This window comes from Gouania willdenowi, chromosome 22, assembly GCF_900634775.1.
Source record: "Gouania willdenowi chromosome 22, fGouWil2.1, whole genome shotgun sequence".
Classification (NCBI taxonomy): Eukaryota; Metazoa; Chordata; class Actinopteri; order Blenniiformes; family Gobiesocidae; genus Gouania; species Gouania willdenowi.
The window spans coordinates 13,201,449-13,220,604 of NC_041065.1; the positions used below are offsets into that span (position 1 = coordinate 13,201,449).

The 19,156-nt window shown below is 41.1% G+C and overlaps 1 protein-coding gene across 9 annotated transcripts in view; it reads right to left on the minus strand.

Annotated features, from left to right (window-relative positions):
* Positions 1 to 12,710, minus strand: part of cdin1 (CDAN1 interacting nuclease 1) — a 75,849-nt gene extending 63,139 nt beyond the window's left edge. For 2 of the 9 annotated variants that reach the window (XM_028439055.1, XM_028439048.1), the window contains exons 1-2: positions 12,555 to 12,696; positions 12,314 to 12,424 (exon numbers count right to left, since the gene is read on the minus strand). In XM_028439055.1, coding sequence (XP_028294856.1) covers positions 12,314 to 12,414 — 101 coding nt within the window. In that variant the 5' untranslated portion in view covers positions 12,415 to 12,424; positions 12,555 to 12,696. Of the gene's footprint in view, positions 1 to 12,313; positions 12,428 to 12,554 lie in introns of those variants that run through there. The other 7 variants (XM_028439054.1, XM_028439047.1, XM_028439049.1 and 4 more) reach the window with 6 other exon arrangements.
* Positions 12,711 to 19,156: the final 6,446 nt, after the last annotated feature.

Sequence of the window (19,156 nt, forward strand, 5' to 3'; positions counted from 1 at the left end):
GCACATTAGGGCCCGATTCGAAAAACGTTCAGGGACTCCACACCAGGGAGCTCAGAGTGTGTGTGTGTCTGTGTGTGAGAGAAACTAAAAGAGAAAGACTGTTTTCAGGCGAGGGACTGTTCACTCTTTGCTGTTTAAGTATTTTCCAAAACCGTGGCATCTGTTCTTTTTTGCGCGCCCTCCTACTTACTTTCATGACTGCGAGAGCCATATGAGAAATGAGCTGAATGGCATTTTAAGGAGAGGTGGGGGTGGTCATTACATCCAAATTCATTCATAATGTGGCACAGAAGGACACGGAGGACTCTCACTTTCCCTCCCTCTTTATCTTGCCCTCCTTGCACCAAACTCTCTCGGGACAAATGGTGGATGGACTGGGGGTCCCCTCTAGACCTAAGGGAAGGCAGTCAAGAGAGCAGCCCATCATTTCCAATTCTAATATATGGCGAGAGAAGGACCTGATGAGACTGATGTCACATTTTTCCCTGCTCCAGCCTGCGATGAGCCCTCTAAGCCCCCCCCCTCTCCTGCTGGCTAGCCACAGTCCAGATACTAGACAGGACACCACGAGCGGCTAAAAGGACAGCACGAATGAGGAGGGGAGGCATATTTGCATGTCCCTCTATTGTGCATGGGGGTAAAAAGTGACAGCACCGTGTCCAATTCTTTTCCCCCAGAGCAGCTCGGGCCCAGCGAGAGAGGCCAGGCTGACAGATGACTCCCAACATCTGTGTTATGCAGCCGTTACAGATGAGGGACTCCACATCGCAATCACTCTCTTTCTATCTGTCAATGGGACCCTCCCCCTCTCCGCCCATTAACCCTTTTCATAGTACAACCAAAAGATTGACAGACCGTCCGTGGAAATTACCTTAAAACGGTTTATAACAATTGTTTTGTTTAAGGTTTAAATGTTCTCCATTTGAGCCCCCAATCAAAAGCAATGACTGTGAAATGAGTTTGAACTCGACATTGCATTCAGAGACTTCTAGATGGTTAATAATTACTCTCTGATCCACTTTTTAATGATTATTAAAGAAAAGAAAATAACACCTTTATCCTCAAAAAGAGATAGAATCGCTATAGCAATTTATTGTAGTTGTTTAGCAAAATAATAGTTTCTGCACTTTCGATAGCACTGAACATTTAATGCAAATCTGATGAGAACGTAATATAACAGAGCAAAATAAGTCCCACCACCTAGGGCTGCGTGATTATGGCCAAAATGATGATCACAATTATTTAATATATTAGGAAAAAAAATGTTTTTAATGCACTACTTTTAAACATACAACATGTGTGTAAGTTTACAGTGCAAAATTAAACTTTAAATTGAATTATAATTAAAAAAATATAATATTAAAATATAAAAAATCAACCCAAGAATTTAAAATGTACCAAAGGCTAACTGAATAAATACACTATTACAGTGTGCATAAACCGTATTTTAAATGTAAATATTGCAAATGATCAGGTTAATTTAATTGTGGCAACCAAAATCGGGATCATGATTAAAATTGGATCAACTGCGCAACCCTACCTAGGGCTGCACAATTTTATCAATATTGTAATCATGACTATAATCACAATTATTCATTATATTAGGGAAAAATCTGTTTATATTACACTACTTTTAAACAAACAATATGTGTACAGTTTACAGTGCAAAACTAAGCTTTAAAATTGAATTATAAGAAAAAAATTGTTTAAAAAAAATTAACCCAGGAATTTATGATGTACCAAAAGCTAACTGAATAAATACACTATTACAAAGTGCAGAGCTTGTATGTTAAATGTAAAAATTGCAGACGATCAGTAGGGATGGGCTATATAGACTAAAACAATAATCCTGAAAATTTGTGGTTTTTATCACGATAATGAAAAAAATTATGATAAATAAAAACTATAAATAAACAAAACCATTCCCAACTTAAAGTATAAACAGGTTACTTATAAACACAAATGAATTTGAATACATCAACACTAGACACATTTAAAAAAAAAAAAAAGGCTACAATAGCTGCTGACTCAAAGAGCTCATGGGCTGATATTTTATGAAATATGTTTGTGCATGCAAGTCCCCTTTTAGTGTTATTGTACGGAATTAATTTATTTCCTCAGTTAAAATGAAATTATTTTCTAAAAAAAAAAAAAAAGCACATGAAAAGCAAAAATAACTCCAATGGTGTTTTTACTGCTGCTGAATTGTTTATTTTGTATCCGATCACGAGATACATAATGATATGGTTGATAAATATTTCTTTGATTTCATTGAATTAAACCGGATCAAGCTGATGATTTAATCATTCAAGATATTTAGGTGTAATAATCACAATAGTTACATTACTGTCTAATGCAGGGGTCACCAAACTTTCTAAAACTATGAGCTACTTCATAGGTACTGAATAGTCTGAAGGGCTACTGGTTTGAAAAGCTCTTCTTAAATACCAAATGTTCACGGTTTCACTTTAATTAGAGAGTAAGATAATAAGGAAGGCTAGCAGTAACTTAAAAAAAAGATAAGAAATGTTTAAGATTCAACATTTCATAGAAAATGATGATCTTCCTAAGCTACTAAAAAACAACTTAAATAATTGTAGAACATAACATTATTGTAAAATGTAACAAATATTGTCATATTTTACAAAAAAAAAAATACATATATATATCTTCAATCTGCAAAACATTTGTCATAATTTTTCAGTGAAAATAAACATTTAAAAATGGTTAAGTTAATACTAAAACTTTATCACGTGCAGCAGTATTTAACGCTATGAAATAATAACTACATTTGTCATATGTATTACTTTGTGAGTTTGAATCCTGTAAAGTAAATCAGATTTTAGATGGAGCTCATCGGTGACAAGAGCTCCTGAGGGCCCCTCACATGGTTCATGCGGACTAACTGGTGTGTTGGTGACCCCTGGTCTATTTGGGCCAGCTTTGTCTTGTGAACACGTGAAATATAATGTATAAATAGTGTGTTTAACAAGTTGGGAAGGATGAATACAGATGTTAGTTTAATGCTGACATTTATTTCACACGACGTGTGACATGTTAGCTTTCATCCTTCCATACAAGTGTTAAATCTGACCATAAACAGTAAGCTGTGTACTTTTTACTTGTTCCATTTCTTATATGGAGTGGTTAGCTTTAGCTCTTAGCCCAATCTGTGTGTCAGTGGGTTAGCTTAGCTTAGTTAGCTTTAGTTGAGTTTCCAGTTCATAATTATTGCTCCAGGTAAATCTCTGTCGCTGTGTTTGTGGAACTTTGGGTGGATCTGGCGGAGGAACTTGGACTGGTTTACTTTGTTGGATGGTTTTCTGAGCTTAACAAAGTGGCGGTCTGTGATGTACCGCTGCACAGCAGTTTCAGGTAGCCGTGACGAGCAGCCGTGTGTGTGTGTGTGTGTGTGAAAGGTGGTATATCGATCAGGTTAATTTAATCGTGGCAAACAAAATCGTAATCATGATTATAATTTCATTAATTAAGCAGCCCAAACACCACCCATCATATTAACTTAATTAGTAAAAAAAACAACTTCGTTTACATTTTTTTTAAAGTTGACAAAACACGAGCAGAAAAGTTAATAAGTAAATAGTTGAATTTAGAAATAAACATTTTCGATCACACAAAGCGAGCCAAAGTTTAGTATTGCTTGTACCAGCCAATCGGCTTGAACTAAAAACATTAATTTGGATGTCTTTTTTTTTTTATGTACCAGACAAATCTAACAAAACATTATTTATCCCAACTTCTTTACACAAGACTGTGTCCACAACAGAACCCGACCCCACTCCCCTGCAACCCCAACCCCAACCTTGCCAGCCCCAGCCTGGCCAATATTTACGCGGTGGCAGGGCTCCCACACAGTCTGAGGGGACAGGAGGGGTGTGGGGTGGTTGGGGGTGGGGGTGGGGGGGGTGACTGCTGTGCCTGAGCGCATGCTAAGAGATGATGGATGGCCCAGTCGATATGTTATGTCTTAAGAGCCTGATTTCCTGCCAGTCCAATCACTAACCCTCCAGAGCTCGGCTCAGCTGATTGGACAACCAGAATAATTTTGCAGGCTGTGAAAACACTGCTGCCGTGCCTGTCTGTCAGACCCAGTGACGAGACTCAGGGATTTTAAAGAGCGAGGGCCTCGCCGAGATTGGGTACAGTGAACGAAACAATAACAATAACCAGCAAGACTAAACAAAAGAGCAAGCACTTCGGGGAGAACGAGATCATGGTGAATTTCTGGAATGAAAACTGTCTTGTTTTTCTTTCATTATTGCATCCACGGGTACTCCTTAGAAAAGGTGTTTGGGTCAAAAATAAATTTAATGCAATATTCATATTAGAAGGCTCTCCTAGAATGCCAAATCATTATCAGGGTCCCAACAGCTTCAGTCAAATTTATTTCAAGATTTTTTAAGACTTTTTAATGCCATTTGAAATTAAATGTAAGACCGACTTCACAGTAAACAAAATTGGGGGGAAAAAAATGTCATCAATTATATAGGGTTAGGATACATTTTTATCCCAGTGTCTTGGGCAGATGTGCAACTGGCGGCCCCCAAAGTAAACACACAAAATAACAGTAAAATACACAAAAAAGATGACTACAGAAATAACCAGAAATCCATGAAACAAAAAAGACAAAAAAAAAACATTAAGAAAAGCTATTAAGAAAAATCTTCGTTGAACATAGGCTTTACAAGATCAGGATTTTTGGGCCGATCACCGAGTTTAAAAAAAAAAAATGATCATCGATCCGATCATATGAATTCATGTTTTTTTTTTTTTAGGTACCAACCGAATTCCTTCGGTATTACCTGATACAGATTCACGGAAAATCAAACGGTACCATGTTTCAGGACCTAAACGCAGCCTTGTGATTGTGAGAGTGGAAGAGTTGAAGAATTTCCATGCAAGACATGAACATAACATTTGTTGTCAGAGTGTGTGTGTGTGTGTGTGTGTGTGTGTGTGCGTGGCCCTTTAACTTCATATGAATGTCCTAGTCGCTCGACCAGTGTGCGGAGTGAGGGAGCATGTGAAACCGGAGCAGATCGATTATAAGTTGTATGCCGTTTTTGAGTGATTGGCAAAAAAACGTTGCAGCTGCTGAATTAAACCGGAGTCCCAGGTCATACTCAATGACTGCTGTTAAGCAAGGGAGTTAACCCTGAAGCTGAGGATAGCTTCGACCCCCGGTGCAAAGTCAGACTCCCCTGTGTCTTCCGACCACAGGCTGAAGAGAAGATACACTGGAACTACGTGAAGCCTTCATCAGCATTAGCGGAACAAAGACATTTATTGACTGTGGCATCGCAAAATCTGCTGTTGCTTACAGGTGCACAGCACCTGAAATGAACAGAAGTCTCTGGTATGGAAGCAAAACAAAACAAGTGTGGACACTCATACAAACACACACAGGCACTAACAGCAGACGCTGCCCCCGCTTTCAGATCCGGTAGACAGTGGAAGAAGTCTGGCCTGAGCCGCTTTGCTCCAACTGAGAGACATTTTGGCCGTTCACTCGTAGGTTTTCACCTTTGTGTACAAATGTGAGTGAAAGAAAGCCGTGTCACGTAAGGCAAACAACTCTTCAGTGTAAATGAGATGATAAAACGATGCAATGGGAGGATCGACAGAAAGTTTCATCACAACAATGATGACGTCATTGATCAGATCCGTGAATTAAGACATTACAGCCCATCACATTAATAACATAAAATGCAAAATATCGGCCGAGCCGATATAGCCGACAGATCGGTGTAAAGCCTAGTAGAACAGGCAATTTTCTTTAAATTTACATTTCCCTATGTTGTTAAAAGTTGCTACAAGCATGACAAAGTCCCGCTGCAACCACATCACTGTTTTGTAGTTGATTCCACTGTCCTGATTTTCGCGATGTTACGGTGAATTATATATTTATAAATAAATACATTTTACCATTTATTTTGAAACGTGGGACTAATTATAATCATAAAATCATACTTATGTGTTAAAACTTAAGAATTATGAAACATTTGACGACAATTAAGGCCTCATTTTTAGATTCATGAATTTAAGGCCTTTTAACACTTCAGGATCCGCAGGAACCCTGATTATAGATATTGGATGCACTTTAACTAAGTTCTTGCTACGTAATAAGAAAAGGCAAACCTAATACCTGTCCTTTAGATTGGTGATTAAAGCACCGTGAAAGCAAAGAGTTTCAAATGCATGCAACTTTGTAAGTGACCTCGATGCGATCAGCCTGAGTGTCCTGGTGGCCTTGGGGGATTACACGTGTTACATTCAATAAAGTGAGGGCTCTCAGTGTCAAGGAGAAAGGCAAACACAACCATTAACCTCTCTCTTCGATTTCTGGATGTGCAGGCGCTGCATGGTGAAACATTGGCTAATACCGTAGTGAAAAAGCCAATAGAATAAGCTGAGAGGCATTAATTAGTAATCAGAATGTGTGATTTAATAAATGAAGATAAATGTTTGAAACCAGATAATACCAATAAAGTGGGAAAATGTGAGAAATAGAAGATCAAAAAAATTCAGTGAAATTTGCTCAAACTTGGATAAGCAGATTAGACTACTTCTGGAATATCATTGTGGATACCATTTTTATGGGGAAAAAAATAAATATATCATATTTAATTAAAATTTCAAACTATTGCTCCTAGAGATGGCCGATATTATTGGCCCACCGAAGTTACCTGTTAGTGTCTGTGTGTGTTGTTTATTCATCTTGAGCATGTTAAAAGTGAGAGTCCTAAAGCAGAGCGTTTACTTTTGCTTTAATAGCGGACCCTTCTGTCCGTTTCAGGTAGGTGTGGAAACAGAAGCGCGCATGTGTGAACAAGCCACCCCCACTGTGCACCTGTGAATATGAACTGTAAGCAACAGCAGGTTCTATTTCATAATATGCAACCTCTGTCTGCATTCCTCAGAAGCATTTATTTCAATCTGCCAATCCCGATTGGCCGGTGAAGCATGTCCGTCCGCTAGGGGGTAACTCACCTCCTATAAAAGGAGGACACGGACAGACGTGCACCATTCAAACACCTCTTCTCCTCTCAGCTATCTCGTGTTTTTTGCCAGCTCTTTATTACAGTCGACGGACGCTGCCAGAACTAGCGCCTGCTCTAAACTACAACAGGTCAAGAAGTAGGCAGAATACATCTCTTACCTTGCTTTGCTTGGAAGGTGCGGGCCTTCGCTGCCGAAAAGAAGTGAACCTTCGAGCCTCAGCTCCGGCTAACGGCTCTTTTCAATGCAGTTGCTCCAGCACACGTTGGTCCCCAACGGATCTTTCACTTCGGCCAGTGCGTTGACCTCAGCGCACCTTGCTGTCAACTTGGTCTCACTGCCCAGGGCGCCTATGGGCCCGTGCGCACGTCGGTCCTTTCTCTGGCCCCTCACGAAAGAGTGTAGCCCAGCTCCAGATACAGCAATATCCGAGCTTTGGACACCAGCGAGCAGCTGCTGTCTTGAGACTCAACGCTGTCCTCAACATCTGAGATGGTCCAGTACACATTGGCCTGCAACCTTGCTAGCACCTGTGCTAGCTACATCGTGGTAGCACTAGCAAGGCCATCTGCTCTCCTGACTGCATCATGCAGTGATGGAAGCTAAGGCACCTCTCGACAAGGGAGCACAATGCTCTGGGGCTCGCCTCTGTTCGTGTGGGGGAAAAAACTCTGCCAAAGACGAGCACAAAGTTTGCTCCAACTGCCTGGGTCTGGAACATGCCCGCAGAGCGGTCAAAACTCTGGGCTTATGTCAACACTGCGCCGTGTTCAACGCACGGAGCATCCACAGGAGGCTAGCACGCCAGATTGGCCTGTCCGAGCAGGACTTCTTCCCTCCTCACAACGTCCCCGTAGAGGGAGGTGAAACTCCGCTGATGGACACTGCCACTGCTCAGGGTTCCAGCTCGACCTGACAAGCCCCTCCCCGCTTCACGAGAATGTCCTCGTGATTAACTGTGGTGAGTTTGATGGAGACTCCTCTGACCCTCTTCGCTCAGGTATGGACGAGGAAGACGAATCTTTCATTACCTCGGCTCGGGGCGAGCTTCCGGCTGCCTTTTTCGCCTCTTAGGAGGAAACGGAGGTCTCCACGCCCATCTCTTATCCTCCCAGCCTAGATACGGAGGAAGTGTGAAAACGTGCTGCAGCTCAGTTGGCCATTCCGTGGCCCAACATAGTGATTGAAACCACCAAGTCCCGCTACAAAGGGTAGAAGCTTTCCTTTTCAAAAAGCCCTCCGAGACAAGTCCTTCCTGTTTTTCCTGAGCTGCTCGTTGAGCTAGCGCGTCCCTGGAAGGACCGTCCGTTCCCTGTCTCAGGACCCTGCGACGATGGAGGAAATATCCATGGATGCCGATGTGTGCCTCCGCACCCAAAGCTGCTCCGTGCAGGCTATGGGGAAGTTGATGAGCAACATGGTTGTCCATGAACGGGTCCACATCTCCACCGGCGCAACAAAGAACTTTTCCAACTGTGGACCCTGCTCCCTAGGGTCCACAGTTTAAAGCAACGAGACCTTCCATTCCCCCTCACAGAAAGTACCTACAGTTTGCTTTCTGGGGGGTGTGTTACGAATGCCGCGTTCTCCTGTTAGACCTCTCTTTGAGCCTGAGGGTGTTTGTGTGTTGCACGAATGATGTGATCGCTGCGCTGAGGAAGTGGGACATTCGCCTGGCTACGTGCCTGGATGATTGGCTGCTTTTGACACAATCAGAGGCAGAGGCCAGTACCACCTGTCAAATCTGGGATTTTTGGTGAATGTGGAAAAGAGCATGTTGTCCTCTACAGAGGAAATATTTTTCCTGGGTCTGTCCCTGTGCTCGGTGCCATTCACCGCGCGTCTTTCACCGGAGCAGGTGAAGACTTTCTGGGCGTGTCTCAATTTGTTTTGAATGGGTGAATCTGTTCAGTTCAGATTGTGTCTTCGTTTACTTGGGTTGATGGCTTTGGCCATCCTTGTGATCCACCGTGGTCATCTTCACATGAGGAATTTCCAACTGTGGGTGGGCTCACATGGAATTGATCCTGTGCGTCATGGCGCAGGGTCTTGGTTTTGCCAGAGTGCGGCGCGGCTCTGCGCCACTGGCGTGCCCCAAGTTTCCTGATGGACGGGATCCCTAAGGGCATTGTTACGTCCAGGAAGGTGGTCTCCACGGACGCCAGCCTGACAGGCTAGGGTGAGATCCATGAGGGCGGGTCTGTGAGCGGTCGCTGGGATATGATCCTCCAGCACGCTCACATGAATTACTTGGAACTGTCAACGGTGTTCTTCTTCCTAATCCACTTCCTTCCTGGTGAGGACGGACAACACCACGGCGGTGGCATACATCAACCTTCAGGGCGGGCGACACTCACATCGGTCGCTGTCACACAAACTGATCCTGTGGAGTGTTGGGCATCTCTTCTTGCTGAGAGCGATGGACATCCCAGGGATCATGAACGTGGGAGGGGAAGAAAATGCGCAGTGTGCAATGTTCTTCACCTGGTGCAGCGCGGAGGCTCTCCTCGCCGTAGACACACGATTGGCCGTGAGTGCTTCTTTACGCGTTCCACCATTGGCTCTGATTCCTTCCACCATGTCCAGGGTGAGGGAATGCAGACACACACTGATCCTGGTGGCTCCGCTTTAGCCGGCCATGCACTGGCTGGCAGAGATTTACCAGCTGCTGTGTGCACGTCCCTAGCAGCTCCTACTGCGCAGGGACCTGCTGTCACAGGGGAAGGGCACAGTTTTCCACCCGCGTCCAGACCATCTGGTGCTGTGGGCTTTCCCCCTGAGTGGCTCAATCTGTTGGCCGTGGGATTATCACAGAGTGTGATTTCCACCATACAGAGTGCTCAAGCCCCCTCCACTAAGTCTCTTTATGATTCTAGGTGGAGGCTGTTTGAAGGGTGGTGCCTCCGGAGGAACCACATCCCTTTTCAGTGCCCGGTGGGAGTGATTTTGTCATTTCTGCAGGACCTGATTGACAAAAACAAAGCCTTTTCCACTGTGAAAGTGTATTTGGCGGCGACTGCCGCCTGTCACATTGGCTTTGGGGATAGGTCGGCCATTCAGCACCCGCTGATCTGCCGGTTTATAAAGGGAGCACGTAGGCTCCTTCCCATGTCCAGACCACTGGCACCACCATGGGATCTGGCATTGGTTTTGAGGGACTTAAACGTCCTCCTTTCGAATCACTGGAGGAGATGGGCCTGAAGTTTGCCTCTCTTAAGGCTGTCTTGTTACTGGCGCTGGCTTTGTCCAACAGGGCCGGTGACATCCATGCGCTCTCGGTTCATCCGTCATGCGCTCAGCTTTTACCAGGTGATGCGAGGATCATCCTGAGACTCAACCTGGCCTTTGTGCCAAAGGTTGTGGGCTTGTGTTCTCCCATTGACCTTTTAGCATTTTCTGCCTCGCAGGGTGAGTAGCGGCTGAATGTGTTATGTCCAGTTTGTGCGATCCGCACTAATATGGACATGACGAGGAGCGATCAGCTGTTCGTCTCCTGGGCCAATCCCTGCAAGGGGCAGCCTGTTACTAAGCAGCGCCTGTCCCACTGGGTGGTGGAGGCTATTGCTTTGACTTACTTGTATCAGGGTCTGCAGCCGCCTACAGGTCTGCTCGACTCGGGGTCTTGCCGCATTCTGGGCTTTGTTCAGGGGAGTGTCTGTTCAAGACATCTGTGCAGCGGCAGCAAGTTGGACCTCGCCCCTCACGTTTGTAGGCTTTTACATGCTGGACGTTTTACTGTCCTGATGTGATCAGACTTCTGCCCTGGAGGCTGGTATCACTCGATAAGCATGTCTGCACTACAGGAGTTTCCATATCCCATAGTGAGACATCTCACAAAATATTATGAAATAGAACTTTAGGTTATATCTATAACCCCGGTTCTATGAGTGATATGAGTGAGATGTCTCACCAGACTACCCTTCTAGCTTGAACGAGGAGAAGAGGTGCTTATTTTGAATGGTGCACGTCTGTCCGTGTCCTCCTGGGTTACCCCCTAGCGGATGGACACGCTTCACAAGCCAATCAGGATTGGCAGATTGAAATAAATGCTTCTGAGGAATGCAGACAGAGGTTGCATCCCATAGTGAGATATCTCACTCACTTACTCATAGAACCAGGGTTATATACATAACCTAAAGTTTTGCAATGCCACAGTCAGTAAATATGTATTTGCTCCTAATGCTAATGGGGGCTTCACGTAGTTCTAGTGTGGTCTGCCTGCACAGCTTCATCTCCAACTCTCTGTAGTTCCTTCACAGCAGTCATTGAGTAAGACATGGGACTCCGGTTGAATTAAACAGTTGCAACGTTTATTTTGCCAATCACTAAAAATGGCATATTGCTTGTAATAAATTTGCTCTGGCACACACGCTCAGACACACAGAGTGAAAACAACACCGCTGATAGTTGCTACAACTTAAGTGTGAAAACATATGAGATTAAACCATCTCACATATCTCTTATTTACTAATGTGGTTTCACACACTTCTATGCCATCCATGGCACTTACTCTGACCAATGCCAAAATAACAGACCTGCTGCAGATCCAAGGAAGTGTCATCACTGCCCCACTGGCCCCATGCTAACCACCCCTGCAGATACATTTCAACTTAGTCAAAGCGTGTAGTATTACTGTAATGTTATTGAAAAGCGCTATTATTAGAATTTTCTAGATTTTCAGGGACCAATTTGGTTTTAAGTAGTGTTTAGTTTAGCTAAATTCTAAATAGTATATGGCTTTAATTTATTATAAGTACTTCAGCTATTAGATGAGCAGCTATTATACAGCATTTGAAAGCATATTTAGAGGTAAATGCCTTGCTCAAGGGCTTGCATTAATGCAGAGCAAGGTGGCTTAAGCTTGTGGGTCTATAATTATAGACATGCGCTTTGTTTCTTATCACTGAATTTATTGATTTGTGTTAACCTTGAATCAAAACATGTATTTTGCAATGTAACTAAATATAATTATTTAGCGTTTGATCCTGTTAAGAAGCACATGGTTGTTGTTTGTTTTGTTTTTTTTTGTTTTGTTTTTTTGTAAATTGTTTGGAATATGTTAACCTTTATGATGTGCTTGAACTAAATTATATAAATATTTACAATGCAAAATGCGTGATCACTACTACCATAGGTTCTCATGTGAGTGTGTACGTGTCTCAATGAGCACAATACATTCATCCTTTTGATTTATTCATCATTTGAACCCTAAATAGCAAAGTACACACCTTGGATGAATGCAACAATTGATTAAACACATGTTGCACGTGTGTTAAACAGTGAGTGGGTTACTTACTTTGGGAATTTTTCCTTCAGCATTCTCATACACTGGCGCGTAGGTCTCAGACGATCGATCCACCTCGCGATCTCTTTGTATTCAGTTCGAGAGAGTCTCATGTTTGTGTATCTGCTGCGTGAACCAACGAAGGGTTAGCTCAAATGTACCACAATAAAGCCTAAGTGTGAGCTAAAAACATGATTAGGCTGTACTGAAATGTGATACATCATGCAGACGCGGATAACACATTGAAACTCACATTCTTACGTATGAATGGCAGCTTTTAAAATATCCGTGAAGGGTCCATAAACGAGTAAAAATGAAGCTGAAAAGAGCTTGTTTACCGGAATTCGCCAGCAGACGAGGTGTTTCTGACAGCTGCTACCCGCGAGGAAGTTGAAGAGCGGACCTTTGTGTAAACAGCGCGCTGATTGGTCAAGCCATGTATATGCCTGTAGATGATTGGCTACGGTGCAACGACGCGGGTGACGTGCATGTCACACGTAGTCGTTTGGGTGTAGAGCCCTGTGTAGCAGGAGGAAGAGGGCTTCGTGTGTATGAGGCAGCTACAGTGAGTGAGAGAACTTTGTTATTTATTATATTTATAATATTCAGTTGTTGTGTCATTCATAGGTGGTGACAGAGCGCTCTCATTAGACTAAAGCTGCGCCTATTCTACCCACCTGAAATGAGTGCATGTGATTAGAGGATTCTCACCATATTTTGTTTATTTAGACTGTAATGTTTAACTTTTGGTACTCAAGCCTAACAATAGATGCAAATAATTTGTTCTAGACAGACATTTGCCATTTTTTTTTTAAATATGAAAAATAAGTTGTTTTTAATTCAAGTGTTCCATAAAAAATGAATTAATATCTCTTGGCTCTGTCACAGTATGACTGACACACTGTCCTAGTTCAGTGGTGTCAAACTTATTTTAGTTTGGGGGCCACATACAACCAAGTTTGATCTCAAGTGGGCTGAACCAGAAGAATCCAGTTGTTGTTTTTAAAAATTAAAACAGTGTGATTTACACATTATTATGTGACTGTATATAAATCAATCAGAATATCCTGAGGTGTAAAGCCATACGTTACGCTCCTTAGGGATCTTGACTTCTAATCTTATGCCTATAAGGAAAAAAAATCCTATCAACCATTTGTGAGTAAATCTCTGTTTATTTGGCTTGAAATGATAATAATAATTTAAAACAAAAATATTAGTTTTTTAACAGAAAAGCTGTAAAAAAAAAAAAAAAAAAAAAAAAGTATAATACACACAATGCAAATGAAACAATTGGTTGAAAATGGTAAAAGATAATTACTCCCACGGGTAATTGAGGTTTCGATGATGATTTATATTTTACTTTATTGTGAATAGATATTGACACGCTACATATTAAAGTGAAACCTTTTTATTCACCAAATGACTTTCTGTTTTTATATTTTGCTAAATAAGATGTCATGTATAAAGTGTAACGTGTGTAAATATATATAGTCCTCACAACTGAGCAGATTAATTTACGTTTTGAAGTTGGTTTAATAATTTCACAGACGTTTTTATTGCGGGTGAGCCATAAACTCTGTTCAGGGGTGCACCGATTGCAATTTTCTGGCCTATCAGCGATTTTTTTTTTAAAAAAAAAAAGCCTGACCTACCGATTCCAATTTTGGCCGATCCCATTTTTTTTTTATTTATAGCCAACATCATACACCTTGAATGTTCCAGTTTTATTTTATTGTAAAACAATACCTGTGAAACAATACAAACGTGTTGTTTTAACTGCACATGAGGTGGTAATCTCAAATATAAATGAAAAGTTTAGAACATAGCTGTCCAAAATACTAAAATATATCACTTTCTTTAGTCTCTCATTTTTCACATTTTAAAAGCAAACTAAACGTGTTCAACAGGTTACACTGGAGACCTGTTTGGAGCTCTTTGACCAAAATAAAGTGCACAGCAGTATTTAGTTTTACAAATAAAGGAAATCACAGGGTTTTGGGTAGATGATCAAATAATAATCTACAGGACAAACTAACAAAACATCTTAAACTACCAATAAAGTGTCCTAAGTTTAGGTTTCATTGTCGAGCAAAAAAAAAAAAAAAAAAAAAAATGCAGCAGCTTTGTTGATAATTAAATGTAAAAATATAAATCCAGAAATAACTTTAAATAACAGCTTACAGGGAAAAAGCTCCTAAAAGTCAAACATTCTACAGAAATAATAAATGAATAAATAAATAATGACAGATTGAACAGGTTAGCTTTTCATTCAAATCCAAAGCCATTAACTCCATCGTTTTCTTTGTAGTAGGTTTGTTTTTTTCACTGCTCATAAGCACTCTCAGCGGACCACTGGCTCTTTGCTCTGCTAGCTTTAGCGTTAGCTTGATTGCTAGCTTCAAATGTTGCGTACTCAGTGGTGTGGTGGTTTCTTAAATGGTGAATGAGGTAGCGTTTTGTTTGCAGCTCCGCTAAGACTTATTTCCATGTTACAGGAATTACAAATTGCGATCCTTTGCTTTGTTTTTTGAGTAATACTGCGAAACTGTTGCTAAGCTAACCGTGCTGCAGGTGCTGTTGTTATCCTGTGTAGCAGAGGGATGCACAGCACGCACATGCACGCATGACCTGATGGGCGTGCATGTCAGTCATCTCACAGCTGAAGGAGACAGTGGCTGACTTTATGGCCAACTTTTAAGACTTTTGCGGAGGTAAAAGATCGGTTTCTTATGGAAGGATCGGCTGATCGCCGATTCCCCCCCAAAAAGGGAAATCGTCCGGCCAATCAATCGGTGCATCCTTACTTTAGATATTTTATTGCATGAAGGTATCTTGCAGCTGATAATACAACCCCATCAGAAATATAATTTCTATTTAAAAAGGTAAAAACAATAAAACTATTCTTCCTCAAAACTCTTAAAAACAACATAAAATGTGCATTCACATATGTTGGAACACTAATAATGAAGTAGTAATAATAAATGATAAAGAACAAAAATGTTTTTGCAGGTCATGTGGTTCGCATCCCACAGTTTGATGAACTTGCTGCAATTTAATTATTTAACACTAATAATTATATAGCAGTAATTAAATTCCCATCAAATCCATGCATCATCCCCTGGATTAGTATGACACTGTTGCACTTTTTTTTGTCTCGCCTTTAGTGCATCAGTCATCAGATGTTAAAGACTAAACTAATGGGAATAAAACCTCAAATCCCACTTCAGTTTGTGTACATAGTCAAAGACGAATGATTCAGAACAAATGCATGTCAAGTGTTTCCTTATCCTTATAAACAGGAACATTGAATGGATGTGTTTTATTACCCTTATGCTTGAGTCACTGTACAACTGTCTTGTGGGGCTCTCAGAGTCATCACACTTTGTATTTAAATGGCCATTTTTTTAATGAATGACAGCAATTTATAGAGGTAGGATTACATACTGTATTGTATTATTGTATGAACCACTTAGAAGCTTTTTGATGCATTAAAATGTTTTGTTAGATAGAACGCACAAACCCTCTACTCAGACTGTAGGTGGTTAACAATCCAAACAGTCTTATTTAGGCTTTGTTTTTGACACATATTGTTGCATTTGGCTTGTTGGATGGGATTATTAGATTTATTACACACCATTAATGGGACAAATTCCTTTAGACCTATGTTGTCAATATTGCAGATTAATATAGCTGTGCTAAACCTTAGTCTAGTATTTATTACCTACGCCAAGAAGGTAATAGTTTCATCGGCATTTATTTGTTTATCTATGTGTTAACAGAATAATGTCAAAAAGTACTTAAAAGATTTAGATTTTTTTTTTTTTTAACCAAAGATAGACCTTACACCATGGAAGATTGTCTACAGAAGAAGGGGCATGTCTAGAAGGGGGAACCAAGACGAATAATATTTCAGAAGAATTGAAAAATTAGTCACAATGTGGTGTTCATTAAAACGCATAACATAAAAGTGACATCTGGTCAGGAACAGTTTGGCGCAATGACTTTTTACTAAATGGATTTCTGCCCTACAATGGGATTTGACTGCTGCAAAATCAAGTGGTTCAGCTAAGACCGAGAATTAATATGACCATGGTCGGTACACGATTTCTCGATTCTTCTGGAATCTTCTTCATCTTGGGTAGTATCTTCTTCTGTAAATCACGTATTAACGAAGGGCAAGAAATCCTTCACGGTTGGCCTTAGTATTATCTGCCAACCGTGAAGTCTGTACTTGTATTGCAATGGCTTAGGCAGAACAAGGACCGTGACTCAACAATTATATCGGAGACGAAGGCACAGTCATGGACAAGCTTTGACCGAAGACACATGTAAGTTTGCTATCGACGGTAAAGAAGTTGGCGAAAGCGGTACGCCTCATCTTGATGGATTTGTCAATTTGAAAGTCAAGAAGTACCAAAGCGGTATAAAGAAAATACTCGGCCCCGGGGCCAATATCAAAGGTACGGGTGCGATCCTCAATCGATATCCAATCCAAGTCGAATTCAAGAGTGGAATTTGTCAGTTAGACTCCAAGAAGATCATCATCACCACCAACAACAATGATGTGTGACAATGGTACAAGTTTGATACTTTTAGGCCTGATGCCATTTAGAGATGTGTGAATTATTATTTAATGTAGAATAAAGGGAACAATAAGTTTGATGAATTGGTTGACACACCCTTTTATTGTGAAATAAAGTAGAATTATTGAGAACTGACAAAGCATACTTAGTCTTTTTCCCTCTTTTTTTCATTTGATTCTGCATTGAGGGATTGAGTTGTAAACCATGTTCTAGAGCCTTAAATTTTTGCCGGAACCCAACTGATGGGCCGGGTCAGGTTCGGGTTTAATTTCTATCATTATAACATTCGGGCTCCGATGCTATGCGGTAAATGAATGGTCAGGTCATGTGTTTCAGTTAGCGTGAGAAAGATGCACAAATGGATGCTGAGGAGTTGAATCAAAGGCTAGCCTTTGGCTGATTAATAAATTACGCTAAAAACACATCGACTCGTTCTTTTTTCATTCTGGAGCTGTGTGCTGTCAAATATGCAGAAAGCGGGTCGCTGAGTTGTGTGTCACAGCAGTGTTACCACATACTTTACAGTAGAAATAAACTGCTATGTACGTATAGCTGCACATGATGCTGGTCATGTTTATAGTTGTATGCAGAACAAGTGGCTAGTAAATAAAGCTGAGTTATTAAAGAAACGCGCCTTGGATCATTCTACATGTGTGCACAAGGATCTGAATAGTGTCGGGCTGTAAAGGGTTTGGACTTAAAGAGAGATGGCTTCATTCGGGTTCAGTCAGTATTCTGTTGGGTTCCGGCCAGGTCGGGTTTAATTCTGTAGGCCTTTTTTGTTGAGACAGTATAATGGTTCTCTTTAGGGTCCCCGTTCCATCGACATGTAGTGTCTGCAGTACCTTCAGTCTCCACATGAATGATTTGAATTGTGAAGTTTTTCGTATTTGTATGTTTTGTTTGCTAGGGAAATCATTTGCTTTGGGTGTTGCAGCATCGTTTGGGTCAGTGTACTCCATACACACACCACCCAATGTTGTACCGGCCATGGTTATATAAATTCTCAGTCTTAGTTGAACCACTACACTGTTGATTTTGGAGTAGTCAAGTTCTACTGTTAGTCAGAAATCCTTTAGTTTAAAAGTATGTGCGCCAAACTGTTCCTGACCAGATGTCACTTTTATGTGATCCTGTTTTACGAACCGCACATTGTGACTCGTTTCGCGATTATTCTGGAATCTTCTTCATCTTTGGAAGTACCCACTTCTGGACACGCCTTTTCTTTTGATAGGTTGTTTGTAAACATGCCTTTTTGTAACATAATGTCTCCTGTAAATCACGTGATCAGTATTAACCAATGGCTAGAAATCCTCGACATTTGGCCTTAGGCAATAATTCCGGAACCCAAATAAATATACTGATCCTGTTGCAAAAATTGAAAAAAACCCTCTCCTTCATTATGGCAAAACTTTAAAAGTTCATGATTTGGTCCATCATTGACTGATCTTTATGAAATATGTTTGTCAGGTTGCATTGTGCATTTAATTGCAATTTCTCAAATGCGTGTGCTTTTACATTTGGACTTACTGTTTCTTTATAGATTATTTCTTCCAAGCCTTTAATGATAATGATAATAATAATTTAAAGTGTGAATGATTATGATTACATGATCAAGATTACTGATTTATATAACTGCCAATATCTGGAAAAAAAGAATATTTTGACGCTTGTTGATTTGCACTCTTGAGTGTTTTTTTCCCCCCTAAATTATAAAGAAAATTAAGTATTTTATTGTTGAATAGATAAATATATCGCCTTCGCGATTATTTCAAATAATTCAATGGTTGAACGAAACATTCTTTTGCTTTTCTCCATTGTCAGTGAACAATGCATCAGTGAGCAGAAAGCCTCTATCTGACCTGTGCCGCATCAGAAAATAGAGCTCATTGTTGTTGGGCAGTGTAGTATGATGTCTGAGATGAGGTGAGGTCTCAGGCTGTGTGTTCACTGGCATAGTCCACGGGTCTGAAAGGGCTCCGTGCGCTGTGGTTTCTACAAAAGGGAGCTGTGTAGTGGGATTGGTATGGCTAGATAAGATCAGGGCCTCTGAGGAAGTCTGGTCTGATTGCTACAAAGGGCTGAGGTCAGGGGCTGGAGGAGCCGTTTACTCATCTAGGTATCAGAGGATCAGGGGCTTTTGGCGGGGAGCCGTGTGTGTAATAGGTATAAAAGGATCAGTGTAATGTGATGGTATAAAAAGATAAAAATCAGAGACGGGGTTGGAAGGCTGTGTACTGTAATGAGTCCAAAAGCAAGGGGATCAGAGGTT